This window comes from Fundulus heteroclitus, unplaced genomic scaffold (assembly GCF_011125445.2).
Source record: "Fundulus heteroclitus isolate FHET01 unplaced genomic scaffold, MU-UCD_Fhet_4.1 scaffold_38, whole genome shotgun sequence".
NCBI lineage: Eukaryota > Metazoa > Chordata > Actinopteri > Cyprinodontiformes > Fundulidae > Fundulus > Fundulus heteroclitus.
In genome coordinates this window covers 2,966,392-2,981,706 of record NW_023396792.1, presented here as the reverse complement: position 1 = coordinate 2,981,706, position 15,315 = coordinate 2,966,392, and the positions used below count along the sequence as shown (strand labels likewise).

Here is a 15,315-nt window from a genome sequence, read left to right as displayed (position 1 = left end):
TTCAAAATATACTGCTGTTGCAAAATTGTTTATTTTTTCAGGGACTGATAGTTGTGATGAACTTGAATTGAAAAAAAAAAAATATATATATATATATATATATATATATTTAATTTTTTCCATCAAGTGTTGCTAATTTATCTGCATATCGATCCAAGACGCATGCAGTCAAATTGAACCTGCATACTCTTGCTAACTGCAAAAATAGACTCATAACGTTTACCAAGAAAATAGATTTTATTTAAGATCAACTCTCATTGTCAGTGATGCGTTGGGGAGGGTGTTTAAAGATAATTCAGGAAAGGTTAAAGGCTAAGTTCTTGTATTGATCTTTGTCTTATCCTCCATTTTTGAAAAAAGTCTAGCGGTGGTACTCATCAGATAACTCTAGAGGGCGACAAAGATTGCATTTACATCACAGAGAAGGATGTGATTGCAACCTCCACCCCACTAGGACATTAACTATAAATTAATGATCTGTAAATATATATGTGATGTTATTCAGCAACATAGCCATCCTTTTCCCCCTGTAAAATGTCATTAAGGATTGGTTTTAAAAGAAAGACTAACTGTTAGCCTGGTGGTGCTGCAGGTTTTGTCATGCAATAAACATTTAGTAAATTCAAGCCATCACACGACATAGGTTGCATTTTCGTGTGATAAAGTGTTCACCATGTGGCTGCTCCTATGTGGACGTTTTGTTTCAGAAAAAAAAACAGGGCGAGGTGATCTGTGGTAAATGAGAGTTTCACCGTCTGTGATGCTCTCACAGGAATGTTAGACCGGAACCCACCCCCCATGTGAGCTTTCTTGTGTCCAAAAGCGCGCACCATTGAATGCAGATGGAGCTAAATCTTCTTCCTCCCCTTGATGGCTTTAGGGCTGCTCTGTGGTGTGGGGCGAGCCAACAAATATGAGTTCAACCTATCAGGAATGTGTGCCCGGCAACCTGTCTGCCCTTGATTTTGGGGGGATCCCGGGGGTCAGAAATGGGGGAATGTTTTTGAGAGGAAGGATTGTGGGTTATAGTTTTTTGGGGGGAGGCAGTGTCTCTAATGAGAACCTGTGAGACCTTAACAGAGACCAGGTGTTCTGTGTTTTTCCTCCCCAGACAATAGAATGTCCCAGAAGAATAAAAGACTTCAGAGCAAGGTTTAGATTTTGTATGCAAAAGGTTTATTGAATGACACGAATAAAATTAAATTGACATTTACAAATATAAAATAACATATCTTTAAAACACATCCATTTAGCACAGTTTGCAGAGGAATAATGACAAATAGCTACAATGCCCATATATATATCTCTTTCTGTACAAAAATAGCTTTATCTGCATAAGTACTTTAATGTAACCTCTATATAATATTTAAATAAAGGAATTCATACATATACACAAATATCTGCAATAAAAAAATAAGATTGCACATGGGTTTTTTTTTTACAGACAATAAACATTTTCAAGTATAGTTCAATCCAGTATGGATTGGCGCATAGCTCACAGAATCTAAGGCATTTTCCCTTATACAGTGTCCAAAACTTGATATAAACGGAGAGCATTAGAGCTCTTTAGGCATATTGATAATGATATCTTTCTTTATGATTCATTCTGCTTAAGTTCAAAAGGAAAAGTGCAAGCCGTTATTGGCAGTCTTATGGAACATGGTGGTGTAGTCCTTCGAGGATAGCACTTTTCAAAGTCTAGGCCTTGAGGAATAAGTGTGTGAAGTCCTAAACTGTTGGTAGAGGGTTCCCTCTTTCAGGATGTACCCACGGACTCGTTTGGACTCATCCTTTTTCCTCCGCCAAGCAGAGAAGCAGCACCTGCAGTTTGCTCCACACTGTGCCATCCAGTGTCTTTAAGCCAGCTGTTTGCAAACCCTAGCCCGCTGAGCTGCAAGGCTCAGGCATCCCAGGGCTACAGCTGCAGCCAGATTCCCTCTGACTCAGTCCTCCTGCCTGGAACAAATGTGCTGGAGTATACTTGGCAAGAGTCTTAGGCATTTGGAGAATTTCAAAGCCAAGTAGAAGGGGACACAAGCTGGAGAGTCCAATTCCCTCTCTTTTTTTTTTTTTTTTGCTCCCAACTCCTCTTTCCAAATCCCTCTCATGTCCTTCTGAGTAGCGCTTCAAGCTTGTGAACCTGCGAGTTGTTCAGTCTCCACACAGGTCTCAACCTGCCCTTCTCCAGCCTCAGGGAGACTTGCCTCTCTGGAACGGATCTGCGCCTCCGGCCGTATCCCTGAGGGCTCATCTTGTGAATGGGGGCGTCGGACTTCAGCCTGTTGCGGTTGAGCTGTTGGATGCGGTCTGCCAAGTCGTGCACCGCGCAGGTCCCCAGCGCGCAGCCTTTGGACCTCTTGGTTCGGATGTTGATGTCAGTGCTAGAGACAGAGAGGAGACGGGACGTTAATTCATGCCATCGCTGCACAACATCCAAAGAACAACATAACCAATTGAGATAGTTTTTATGCTTGAGGATTAGATGATTCATTTCTTACCTGGAATGTGGCAACAAGGTATCCCTGATGTCCTCTGGTCTGACAAAGTTTTCAGACTCGGCTGTCTTCACTAATGCAACGCTTTCAAGATCCCGTCTCAATCTGCTCCCGAGCCACATGCTTAGTCTGCAAGAGGAGAGGAAGGGGGAAAACTCCATTAGTCTTTGGAGGTGATGGTTCTTGGCAGGTAACTTCTGCCGGGGACTCAACGGACTTGAAACATCCTGATTATTACCGCATGAACGGATTTAAACTTAACTCACCTTTTTTTCAACTCGGGATTCACCTCGAGTTCCACACAGTGTGCTACTGAAGCCAGCAGGCAGCAATAGAGGAAGGAGTGGAAGATCGTTTTCATTTTGGCTCCTGTGGCAAGAAGAGGGAGAGAGAGCAAAAGTTGGGTTAGTTAAACAGTCATGGTGGAATTTAATATTTAGCTGCAGAAATGTCCACACTGTCCCCTTTCTGCATGGAAAAGTACCGCATAAAGTGTTCCATTGAGAACCACCATTGTGTTTTCTTACACAATAGTCCAAAAGCCAAGTTATTTGCACATATCATTCATTTATTTAGAAAGTTAAGCTAAGGTCAGAATTTGCTCGGTCAAGTAAATCTGCAACCATGCTTTGGGCGCCTGGCCAGTAATTTGAAGGACACGGTCTGAAATAGACTCAGCAGAAGTCCAGCAAAACCACAACAGCTTCACTTACAGCATTTAGAGAGAATAGAAATAATAATGCCCTAATCCTGTTGGATGCTTTCACAGCCTCTAGGCAATTCCCCTCACAGCCTCGGACATATAAAGAGCTGAACTGCTTATATAACCAGACAGATAACCTGTTCTAGTCTATACACTTGTGCCTTGACCTCAAAAAAAAAAAAAAGAAGAAAAAAAAAGAGGAAGAATAAAGCCATCAGCTGGCAGTGCAGCAAACCACAGCAAATGTGTGTTCCATTAAAGCAAAGTGCACATACCTGTAGTTCGGTTCAGATTGGTTAGAAAGCTCTTCTTCCAATAACAAGAAATACTCCACAGGTTTTCTTCAGGTTGATTCTGCTTGTCTTAAGGCAGCTGTGTCACTCTGCTATTAGCCTCTACACACCGGACCGGCAGCCTTTATACGCTCACACAGGGTGGGAGGGACTCAGTGATCGACACGCTGTCTCATCCTTTTCCCCCACCCCATTCAAACCTCCTCACTGCCCTGCTGTTGTTCATGTTCAGCAGCACGGGGTGGGGGATACGTTTAGGAATGACAATCAAAATCACATGTTAAACGAAACTTTAAAAGAAAAAAAGATGCCATTGTATCCTGTTGTCATTATTTCACTCCGTCAAAACCCACTTTTCTATGCAGGCTTATATAATGGCAAAAATAAACAAATGGGGGAAAAACAGTGAGTCAAAGGCAACACTCAAACGAGAATGCAAAATATTTATCCAAGCTGACTTGTTTCTGTGCATTGCTGTGATGCAAATACAAAAATATTTAAGCTTTTATGTTGTAATATTTGCCCATTCTTTTTGTTTATGCCCGTTTCAGTCTGTCTGGCAACAAAGGAAATAACTTTTAAGGAATGTTCCCATCCTCGTCTGTCCGGGCACAGGGCACTCCCTGACAGCATGAAGTCCCATGTGAGCCCTGAAACCCAGACGACAACGAGTCCGAGACAAGCATTCAGTTACTGATTAAATATCATAAGTATGCCCAGCTGTAAATACAATAAACTCAATATATTTGTTTGGACAAAAGCAAACATTGACTTTGGAGCCATTTGGGTGGATGGAAAAATGAAATGGAAATTTACGATTATAAATCTGGTGGACCTTAAAAGACAGCCCTTGATGTATTGGTCATAGTTTTTTTTTCTTTTTTTTTTTTCTTGCAAATGTTAAAATACTTGTGAATGACTTTTACCTGAACGGACAAACAAAATCTGCTAGGTGATGATTAAAAAAGCCATCGGTCTGTTTTGTGGCTTTTTAAACTCCCTTTACATGATCACGCTTAAAAACAGGTGTTTTACATTAAAGCTAGATGTTTGAACGTGACACATAATGTAGGGAACTAATTGGTTTACCTTCCCAAAAACTACAAATTAGAGTGCTTTTGGTTGAAAAGGTTACTATAAAACCCAGAAACAACTTGTGCAAAGTCTAAAAAAGCCCTACACGTGTGTGCCCTCACAAAATACTTTAGGAAATGTTGTAAAAACCAGCAGAAAACACGCGTCGGGTTTTTTACATGAGGAAATTTCCAGCAAAAGAAAATTCCACAAAGGCCCGGGTGTAAGTAAATCATTCGGTTTTGATTTTGCTTTTGCTTTCTCCTGCTGTGAGGAAAAGCAACGTGAAATGAGGTTTACTCAACAGTTGACATTCCTCTGTAGCGTATCGACATCTCCCCTATTCACATCCTACTGTCATAATGAAATCCTTCTGAGTTTATTTATATTCTCATGCGACCCCATTCCGCCGGTGGTGTCATATTTTTAAACGCCAGAAAAATACATAAATTGCAAACATGTGAGATGTCAAAAAGAGAATGTTTTGTAAGCACTTTGTAATGCTAATTGGCTCCAGCGGATCAGTAATCCCCTTACCAGAGTTTATGACAAGAGATGGTGCAATCATGACAACAAAATTCTTCTGTTGCCTCTTAGCTCCTTATATAGCAATATTTTTCCCTCCTTCTGTGATGGGGAAGTTGGAATTTGACTGACAGTGTTTGTACCTCCTTTTAATTGGCATACGAGCAGATACAGCAACAAAAAGAGGCCCATCCACAATTACTGTAAACCTTTCACCAACCATCGCTTTACAAGATAAACCCAGTTTTCTCCTGTGTTTCTTCAGGTGCTCCTGTGGATTCAACCTGTTCCCTCCCTCCATTTAGTTTTATATGCAAACACGAGCAACGTGGGGGACTCTAGAAAGCGGTAGAAAACACTGACGGCGAGTGAGGGAAATCGCTTGCTGGGTTCCTGCTATTGTTGCCGGTTTGTCTATTTGTCTTAAACACATGAGCTAATCCCCACGTGGTATATAGGCTACCCTGTGACAGCTTGTCCTGTTTTCATTCTACTTCATATTTGTTTTTGTCCTACAAAGAGATCATTTTGTTATGTTGAACTTGCCATAGATCGAAGATATTTTGGTTTGGTGGAAAAAGGTGTTGTTGGAGAACGGTTGTTTAAAATTAGAAAAACATTTACAGATACTGAAAGATGGCTTCGTTTTTGTTTAGTTGTCAAACTTACAAATTAGGTACCCTGCTTCAGGCATTAACGAATGGGTAAATGTATCCGTTTAATGCTTACCTTTGTAAAAGGTGAGGCCTGACATCACTAGTTGGCTTTGTTTGAGTGAGTGAGGCTCGGCTTTACACCCAGGGTTCGTACACAGTTTGAAAAAGAATAGGATTTGCCTTAGGTATCTTCCTGGTCTGGATAAGTATGGGAAAAGACAAACAGATTTTACTCCCTGCTCAACTGCATAGAAGTTATTCCCATCCAGCCACCCATCTGGTCATCTGTCGTCCGGATTACACTCAGTCATTTTCCAATTGTCAAATCAAAGAATAATAATAATAATAAAAGACTTACTTGTGGTAGAAAAGTATCATCATGTTGCATATTGTGGGGGAAAAAAAACAGTTTTCCTTCAGTCTTTGTTTTAGCAAAAACACAGTGGTGTTTTCCTTTTTATTCTGGCAGTATTTTTGGTGTCTATGATTGAAATCAGAAGTGTCTTTTTTTGAGTTTCTTGTCACTTTCATCTAAAGGCAAAGCGAAACAGAAAAGGCTGTGAAAGATGAACCTGTGATTTTGCACAATTTGATGACTACAACAACGCGCTTGGATGCAATGTGAGCATTTGCTGATTTCCATGCAGAAAGACACATCCTGTAAAAGCCTCTGTTGTGTAAAGCTTTTTTTTTTTTTTTTTAAAGAATTAATAAAAAAATGTGAGACATAGGCAACGGATGAAATGCTGCAAAGTGGCTGCCTAATGCAATCAGAGGTGGGTAGAGTAGCCAAATATTACTAAAGAGTAGCAGTACTTCGCACTACTTCAACATATTATTACTAAAGTAAAAGTAAAAATTAGTCAGCCAAGAAACTATTCAAGTAAGAGTTAAAAAAAAGTATTCAGTAAGACGGCTACTCAAGTCATAACATCTGATGATTTAATATCTAGAAATTATGTAATCCGACACAAAAATTTAAGGTTATGTCCAAATTCTAGTATGTCAAAGACAAAATATACACAAAAGTTAAAAGAAACACTTTTCTAAAAAAAAAAAAAATGTTTCAACATTAAACTTGAAAGTAATACTTAGCAGTTAGTGCATATACTGTATACTGTTCACTGTATGTTCATTTTACCTCCATATGGCTCAATGAGCTCAGCACATAGAAAATAATATTAAAATAAAGCTTGTGTATAAACGAGAAGTCTCACTTTAATATAAACCCTGGGTTTTTTGTCTCTCTGGTACATTTTTGGTTAAAACAATTATGTTCTTTATTCATGAAGTTACTCACAGTGGGTAGAGTAGCGATACTTGAGTAATAATATTGCTCAAGTACGAGTAAGAATTACAGTGCAGTAAAAGTACTCCTGAAAGTACATTTCAAAAGGTTACTCAAATAAATGTAACTAGTTACCACCCACCTCTGAATGCAATTAGTATATGTAAAAACTGGATTTCTTATAGCTTGTTTATATATATCTCGTCAATTTCCGTTTTCTTCCCCTTTTATTAGTCAAAGACAGTATCTTGGAAGTGGTCCCTCCATCAGTTCTTGAATAGCTGGCAGATCCTCCAGCAAATACGGGATTGTTTCATGCAGGAAATCACAAATCCCACTGCTCTCCAAGACTAGAGCAACATTCAGCAACATTCCCGTGTGGCTGCCGCGCATTAGCTTCTCGCACTGCATGTTAAACATTTCGTTTCCTGAAGGGGTTTGCTTTTATTTTCGCTTCTTTCTTATTAGGAACCGGCATTAAGGCACAGCGCCGTGTTTGTAAACCGAAAGGGCCCACGCCCATGGATGTATCCCCCCCACTCGCGCACGCAAGCGCAGTGACGCTCCTTCTGTCAAACATGGCTGTTCTCTGGAAGGGGGAAAAATGCTGAATTGTGTTGGTGTTCCTCGGGAAAAGCAGCAGACATGGCTAGGTTGGCTGACTATTTCACCGTCATCGGATACGACCAGGAGAAGGCCGGTGAGTGGGTTCGTGGTTCGCGGAGCGAGCGGGGCGTCGTGGGTCCCGGCCCGCTGTGTGTGTGTCTGTGTGTGTTGATGAGATGTTGATGCTACGTAGCGTTAGCCGCACGGCTAGCCCCAGCCTGGGAAAGAAGCACTTTCTTTCCTCCCCATGAGCAGCAGGCCAGATGTTAGAAGCCACCCGGAGGGGCGTGGGGTTCACGCATCGCGTTAAATCAGTGCCGGGGGGTGGTTGTTCCGTCAGCGAGGGCTGTGGTTTTTTTTTTTTCATATATTTGTTGATATGGATCAAGTGAAACTTTCTGTGGGTTTGAAATCTGTCACATCCTGTCCCTGTTGATCCGGCGCCTGTTAACGGGAAAGCCCACCGACGCTGGTCAGATTCGGCCATTTAAGTCCAAATCTGGCTCTCTCTTTGGCTATTTGTTCAATGAGTCCACAATCATTGATTACCCACTTTTGTAGTTTTCTTGCGTAACGCTATGCATGCTGTCCTTGGGTCTATTTTTACCCGCTGCAGCCCCCTGTCACTTTTTTTTCCCCCTCTGTGTATATTTTCCAGTGGCGCCTCCAGCGGGGGGGCTGACAGGGGACCAGACCCCTAAAACCTTGCTGCCTCCTCTGGCCAGACAATCTTAAACGCAAAATAGGATTTCATTATGAATTTGGGTTTCTGCTCCGAGCTATATTGGCAAAAAAAAAAAAAGAAAGAAAAAAAGCTGTTCATCTTAGCAGATGGCACCTGAAGAAGCATTAAGGAAAAGTTCAAATTTTTTATTGTGTCTGACCCGATTAATGTTTAAACCTGTGATAAGTTTTATCCTAAAACCACAATAAAACATTCACAGTTTCTATATTGTTGTGAAATGTTTGTCACAGTAGAATATATTTTCATCTTAAACGATACAGAATATATAGCCTTGATACAAAAATACACTTGGCCTGTGTTATGTTTTCCAAATACAATCCTATAATTAGATCCTGAAAATAAGATGGTAATCGTTCCCAGTTGTTGGTGGAATCTGGGCATTTTTAGGGCTAATAAGGCACGTGCATCAATAGGTTATTTTTTATTGATAAATAGATGGTTAAAACTATTAGCTTGCAGATAATTGGAGTGCTGTAGTTAAAATAAATTGTCTGACTTTACGCCTCAGCAATAGGCCCTGCCTATGGTGTTTACAGTAATGGAAGAAAAAGAAAGTCAACCAGTGATATAGTGGTTCTGCTTACCCACAATGTTAAATAAAAACATCTGTTTTTAAAGGGATGACTTAGTCAGTGGCGCTAGAACCAATTAAACGACTGGAGCAAGACCTGCTGCAAAACCTTAAAAATTCTGCATTGTCAACCTTGAATTTTTAATATCTATTGTTATGTCTTAAATTTGTAAGATTCTAAAAAAAATACAAAAAAAAAACATTAGTTGGTGGCTTTTGCTTCACCCACGTTTTGTGGCATCCAAAGAGAATGCTTAAGTTGTTTTGTCCTCTGGTCTTTAAACGCATCAACCAGCTTGTAGTTTATTGAGTTCAGAAACCATTGGTTTAATGCACAAATAAGATCTAAACTTGTAATTTCTGCTTTGTTGAAATAAAATGCATTCCCTGTTTCAAACCTAGAGTAATTCGTTTGTCTTTTACGTGTTAAGAAAAAAATCGGAATCGGCAGAAATTGGAGCCGACAGGTCAGACCTCAGAGAAAACGGGAAATCACTGTCGGCCAGAAAAGGCCTGATCAGTGCATGTCCACCCTCCATGCAGGGAAGCAATAAGCACTGTCAGAATGAAAGATATCTGCGGACATTCGGCCTTCGATGCAAATTTGTGACATGTTTCTCGTAAAACTGATTCCAGTCTATTATGTTGTCCACCATGGGGTAATTGGTGATGGGAGGCGATATATTTAAGGAGGCCTGGTTTGAACACAGGGACTTCAGTAGCTAACATCGCACCATCAGTAGCTGTTGTGAATCGTACATTAATCTGTTGGAGGGTGTTGAACTTAGTTAACCCAAGCTTGAAAGCATCCTGGTCACATGTAGCCTGAAAAACAATGAAGTTGACAATTTTGTCTAACTTGCTCCAATTGTTCTTTAAAACTAATATAATTTATAACAAATTTATCATTAGTTTTACCGTAGATGTCAGTGTTAGATTTAAATTGTAATGATCACAATAAAAAGGTATCAAAAAGCCACTAATTGAAACTTGTGACCTCTAATGTGAGGGGGGGGGGGGGGGGGGGGGGGGGTGTAGGGCTTGACAGTATGAAAGAAGTCATTGCATTGTGATGTTTTTAAATGGGGTGATGGTGGATATCAATTGAAGTAAACACACACGTTCCCCTCTACTTTATTTGTCACAGCTGTCAGTACGATGCTTTCAGTTTGCTTTGTGATCTGTACAGCTTTTTTTTTTTTTACGCAGTCTTTAAAAGTCTAGAAAACATGGAATTAGATTTGTATTGTTTTTCAAGCCTAGATAAGTATTTCCCCTGATCTTATTTCGTTTCCCCAAAGATAGAAATAAATAGCCTATATTTAGCAAACATCCGGTAACGCATGCGTTTAAAAAAACAAAAAAGAACTACGTTTTGCTCTTTTTTTTTTTTTTTTGACCTCATATCAGGATTTTAAACTGGACCTAGAGTTGTTCGTTTGGCTCTGGTTTATAAACCAAGCAAAATATGGCAACTCCTATTGTTTTCAACCTTTCAGCTCCTCAGATCCCAAATTTTCAAGTCTGGCTGTGACAGATTTTAGTTGGGCCTCCCTTGATGCCAAAGAGTTCAGATCAATTCAGCTTGTTTTTACAAGTCAAGGACACACATTCAAATTGATCCTAGTCATAGAATAATACAGTCAAGTTCAGTTTATTATTCAAATTGGTTAAAAAAAAAATTAAATCTGAGAAGTCCCAGCAGAGTGCGTCGAGTCTTGTAGCATCCACTCCTCCTGGATGAGCGCAGAGCGACAGCGGACAGTCCTAAATTGCCCTTTAATTCTCATCTGGATCCAACTTCAGCATTGTGTCATTTCATGATTTATCAACAATTAAAAAAACAACTTTATTTAGTATCTTAAGCTCTGTCTGTGCCGGTTCTGAGCACCTACTGTACTCCAGAAACTGAGTGTATAATATTGTTTACTGCACCTTGTTGCCAAGACATGGCATTAAACAAACCAACTGTGCAGTGGTGGATATAGCTCAGCTTGATTTGATTTGACTCCAATATCCAAATTTGTTACTTTCAAATTATGTTACAGTACATTCAATCAACAAAACCAGCCAAATATTATATTTATGTTCAGTTTATTGAACGCTGATATATTATCAGGAAAATAAAGTGCATTTGGTTCAACGCATTTAACGTATCACAGAAACCCAAAATGTGCCCAAACGTCTGATTTTTAGGGACGAGTGAGCATTAATGGTGCACTGTAATAACGCCCCCTAGGGGTTGGGAGGTATATAGATGTTGAAAGCCAGAATATTGATATTAAATGGTTTTTAAAAACATTGATATTAATCTTTGTATCGATCTTTATGCACAGCCATACCTGTAACCCTGCACAGATAAGTGGGTACAGACGATGGATGGACAAACCATCTAACCCCCTAATCTGGTCACCCCTGTAAAAACTTTCTGGAGGCTCCCTTGATTTGTTTTTCGTTATTTCTGCTGAAGAGTGCTGGTTGCAGCGTTGCGCTGCTGCAACAAAAGACAATACTTATCCCGAAGCTTTGCCGTCTGTTCTGGTGTTCTGCAGGGGGACAGGAAGCCCCTCATGCTTGCGCTTACTCGGTATGCCTCAAGTGCAGTCTCACATTCCTTTCATCCAAGGCAGGAAGCAGCTTTGCTCACTTGTCTAATCATTCATAGATAAATAGATGAAAACTTTTAGTTTTTGTTTTCTTTTGGCACAGTTTTCATGTAAGGGTCCACTTTTGATAAATTGTCTCTCTTTGTTTTAGATAGCTGAAACCTTTGCTGTTTGTTGCCTCTCATGTGCCTTTTTTTTAGGATGCACTATTAATGTCTGCAGAAAGTGAAGATATTCGGTTAATTTGCCGTGGCAGCCGTCCAGCTCCATGTCTGCTCTGGCCTCCAGAGCAATTGAATCACCTCGCTCTTCTGCCCACGATGGCTAAACAGTATCTTTCATTGGCTGTGTGCATCCCTGCATCCACTTGGTAAATAAACATGTCCTTAAGGGACATATTGTTCCTGGTCTTACCAGAAAACTACGGCGTCCTGCAAAAGTATTCACCACCCCTGGGCATGTTTCCTGTTTTGTTGTCTCACAAGCTGGAAGCACAATGGAGAGTTTTGCATCGTTTCGTCTACAGAACACGCCTACAACTTTGAAGATGTATTTGTTTTAGGTTATTTTCAAGCAAACAACAAAAATAAAAAATAAAAGAGAACATCAGCGTGCATAAAAACACAGTCAGCACTTTGCATAGCCACCTTCTGCAGCAATTCCAGCTGCGAGTCTCTTTGGATAAGGCTCTAGGAGCTCTAGACATCTTTCCTCTGGTATTTTTTGCCCATTTCTCAAAGCCAAACCGTTCCGGCTCTTTCTTGCTGGATGTTTTTTCCTGCGAACAGCAGTCTTCGAGTCTAACCACAGACTGGACTTTGACTAGGCCATCCCAACACATTTAAATGTGTTGCTTTGGCAGGATGCTCCGGCTCATTGTCCTGCTGGAAGGTCAACCTCCGTCCCAGGTTCACATCACAGGAAGGCTGACAGGTTTTGGTCAAGAGTGTCCCAGTATTTAGCACCATCCATCTTTCCCTCGACTCAGATCAGTTTCACAGTCCCTGCTGCTGAAAAATATCCCCACAGTAAGACGCTGCCACCACCATGTTTCACTGTTGTTATGGTGTGCTTAAGGTGATGGAATGTGTTGCATTTGAGCCAGACATATTTTTAATACTTATTAATGGGATTTTTTTCTCGCCATGCTTCCATTAAGCCCAGCTTTGGTCTCTGTGCTGCCCTCTGATTAATGCCCTCCTTGCTCGGTCTGTGACTTCTGTGACGGTCCTCTCTTGACAGATTTGTTGCGGTACCATGCGCTTTCCATCTGAAGACGGTAGAGCTAATTGTCCTGCCTTGTTTGAAGAGCTCCTTGGTCTTCATGGTCTGATGTCTGTTTACTTTCAGAAAAGGTGTGTTATACGGAAAGATCATGTGACACAGGTGGACTTCATTTCACCAATTATGAAAGGGGGAGGAGTACTTATGCAAGGCTCTGTAGATTCAACTGTAGACAGTCTAAGAAAGTGGCAGGCATGTTGATTTTTATCCTCTCCGTTCTCTTAACTAAAGATCAAGTTAGTGAAGTTTAACCATCACAGATCGAAGGTAATGAAGGATATGAATCTCATCTAGGATGGATAGTAGAGTTCCCTGCATCCTTTCTAGGGTGGATAGTAGCGTTCAATGCCTCCTTTCTTGGATGGATAGTAGCGTTCCCTGCCTCCTTACCAGGATAGATTGTAGCGTTCCCTGCCTCCTTACTAGGATAAATTGTAGCGTTCCCTGCCTCCTTACTAGGATGGGTAGTAGCGTTCCCTGCCTCCTTACTAGGATGGGTAGTAGCGTTCCCTGTCTCCTTTCTAGGATGGATAGTAGCGTTCCCTGCCTCCTTTCTAGGATGGAATGTGGCGTTCCCTGCCTCCTTTCTAGGATGATAGTAGCGTTCCCTGCCTCATTTCTAGGATGGGTAGTAGCGTTCCCTGTCTCCTTTCTAGGATGGATAGTGGCGTTCCCTGCCTCCTTTCTAGGATGGATAGTGGCGTTCCCTGCCTCCTTTCTAGGATGGATAGTGGCGTTCCCTGCCTCCTTTCTAGGATGGATAGTGGCGTTCCCTGCCTCCTTTCTAGGATGGATAGTGGCGTTCCCTACCTTCCTACTGGATCTGAGTCTGTTTACTGTTATCATATATTTTTCAAAGTAGTTGCCGCTTAGCCTCAAGGCTGCAAAGATGCTTTTCCCGTCAAGCATCAGATAACTTTTAGGATTTAAAATGCATGCCTCATTGAAGTCCTGCACGTTTCAGTGATGCACGGTTGGTCGACTAGAAGAATTCACCCGTTAACTCAAACCAGGAGTCTGTACGTGGCCCCTCGCCGAGCCTGCTGCCCCGTCCTGGCTTCTTCGGCTTGGCCCAATCCTCACAGTTAGATCGCCGTGAATAAAACTTAAGCTTGCAATCTGCCTCCAGCCAGAAGTAACGGTGCACACCTTCTGTGGCGACGGGGACTCTCTCCACCTGCCACAGGAGGTTGTGGGAGTAAGAATAAAGGCACACACAGAAGAGATGGCTGGTTATGCTAACGGAGGAAGTGAGGCAGCGGTAGTAAAAGTGTGAAGGGATCCTGATCCTTATCCCTTTATGGATGGAGCATAAATCCAGTTTGTGACTCCAGAAGAATTGGAAGAGGAATCTTTTTATTGTCTTTGTGCAAAACAGGTGCAATGAAACTCTGTTTGGCATCACGTCAGATATGCTAAATAAAATGCTGTGGCGACCAGAATACAGAGGAATATGACTGGTGGGGTGAAATCAGAGCAGTGTGCTTCCCACTTGGAACGGCTTTCACAAAAAAATGCTGGAAAACACTTTATTCTGTCCTGAGCCCACACTGTACTCTGTATTTTCCCCTTTTTACAGCAGGGAGCTATTTCAACTTTTTCTTTTTATACAATCTGGCAGACTGTTTCCTCAAAATTGTAATTTTCCTAATAAAAGAAAGATCTGACTCTGTGCTTTTCTAACAGTTTATTAGAAGGAAATCAGCACCGTTTTATTGAATCAAACTGCTCTTTAAATGCATTTCACAGATGCTGTGGACGGTCTGCTCTGTGGGACTTCATGGTTTGGGATTTTCTGGTCTGACCTTGCAAAAATATTATGAAAGGCAAGTTTCAAATGAGCAAACGGCGTCCCAGCTGCAGCTCCTGTCATCCTGCTGTGTACCTGCTAAGGTGCCAGTCTGCAAGACGTCCTCGGTGTCGTCTCCCAATCCGGTTGCGAACCAGCAACTGCTGCTCAGAGCGTTATTGTAATGGTCGTACCGAGAGTGAGTTCATGCAAGGTCTCGCCCTCCAAAACTGGCATGAATCGACTTTCTGTTCAACCTTCTCAAAGAGCGTTGCTGTCTGCTGCCCTGCTGGCTAACATGGCACACCCACGGAGGAAGTGCTTTTGCTAAAAAAGCAACCTTCTTCAAATGAAAAGTTCACGGTTCGTGCTTTCCTCTGCTGCTTTTGCTCGCTTGTTTCGTCTTGACGTGATTATTGTGGACACATCTTAATTACATTAGTGCTTTTGTGGCTTGTTTTAATGTCTAAACCCTGGATTCAAGCTCCCGTTGATCCGCTCCGTGGTTTTATGACCCGTATCCTTTGTGTTATTAGTTTCAGTCATGTTTGACTCACAGTCCGTTGGCTTCGTTCTGACATAATAAATAGTCTGTTTAATTCTGCTCCCTTCTCCGCTTAGCTGCATCACGTAGACCTGATGAAATAATTGGATATTTATTGCAGCCTCCGCTGATTGCT

At 41.4% G+C, this 15,315-nt stretch overlaps 2 protein-coding genes across 3 annotated transcripts in view; one reads left to right on the top strand and one right to left on the bottom strand.

Annotated features, from left to right (window-relative positions):
- Positions 1–1,430: 1,430 nt before the first annotated feature.
- On the bottom strand, positions 1,431–3,698 carry adma (adrenomedullin a). The gene is made up of 4 exons (XM_012873058.3): positions 3,474–3,698; positions 2,762–2,864; positions 2,499–2,624; positions 1,431–2,381 (listed from the first exon to the last, which is right to left on the bottom strand). The coding sequence occupies exons 2-4, from the start codon at positions 2,854–2,856 to the stop codon at positions 2,105–2,107; spliced, it is 498 nt and encodes a 165-aa protein (XP_012728512.1). The 5' UTR covers positions 2,857–2,864; positions 3,474–3,698; the 3' UTR covers positions 1,431–2,104.
- Positions 3,699–7,584: 3,886 nt separating this feature from the next.
- The window catches only part of sbf2 (SET binding factor 2), a 126,923-nt gene continuing 119,192 nt past the window's right edge, over positions 7,585–15,315 (top strand). For both annotated transcript variants that reach the window (XM_036130721.1, XM_036130720.1), the window contains exon 1: positions 7,585–7,734. In XM_036130721.1, the coding sequence (XP_035986614.1) occupies positions 7,680–7,734 (55 nt within the window). In that variant the 5' untranslated portion in view covers positions 7,585–7,679. The remainder of the gene's footprint in view (positions 7,735–15,315) is intronic.

What these genes read in the sequence shown, in the direction of transcription:
- adma (XM_012873058.3), bottom strand. Translation starts at nt 2,856, where the DNA reads ATGAAAACGATCTTCCACTCCTTCCTCTATTGCTGCCTGCTGGCTTCA. An exon ending in AATCCCGAGTTGAAAAAAAG is followed by an intron (nt 2,625 to 2,761) that starts GTGAGTTAAGTT and finishes CTCCTCTTGCAG; the next exon opens with ACTAAGCATGTGGCTCGGGA. An exon ending in ACCTTGTTGCCACATTCCAG is followed by an intron (nt 2,382 to 2,498) that starts GTAAGAAATGAA and finishes CTCTGTCTCTAG; the next exon opens with CACTGACATCAACATCCGAA.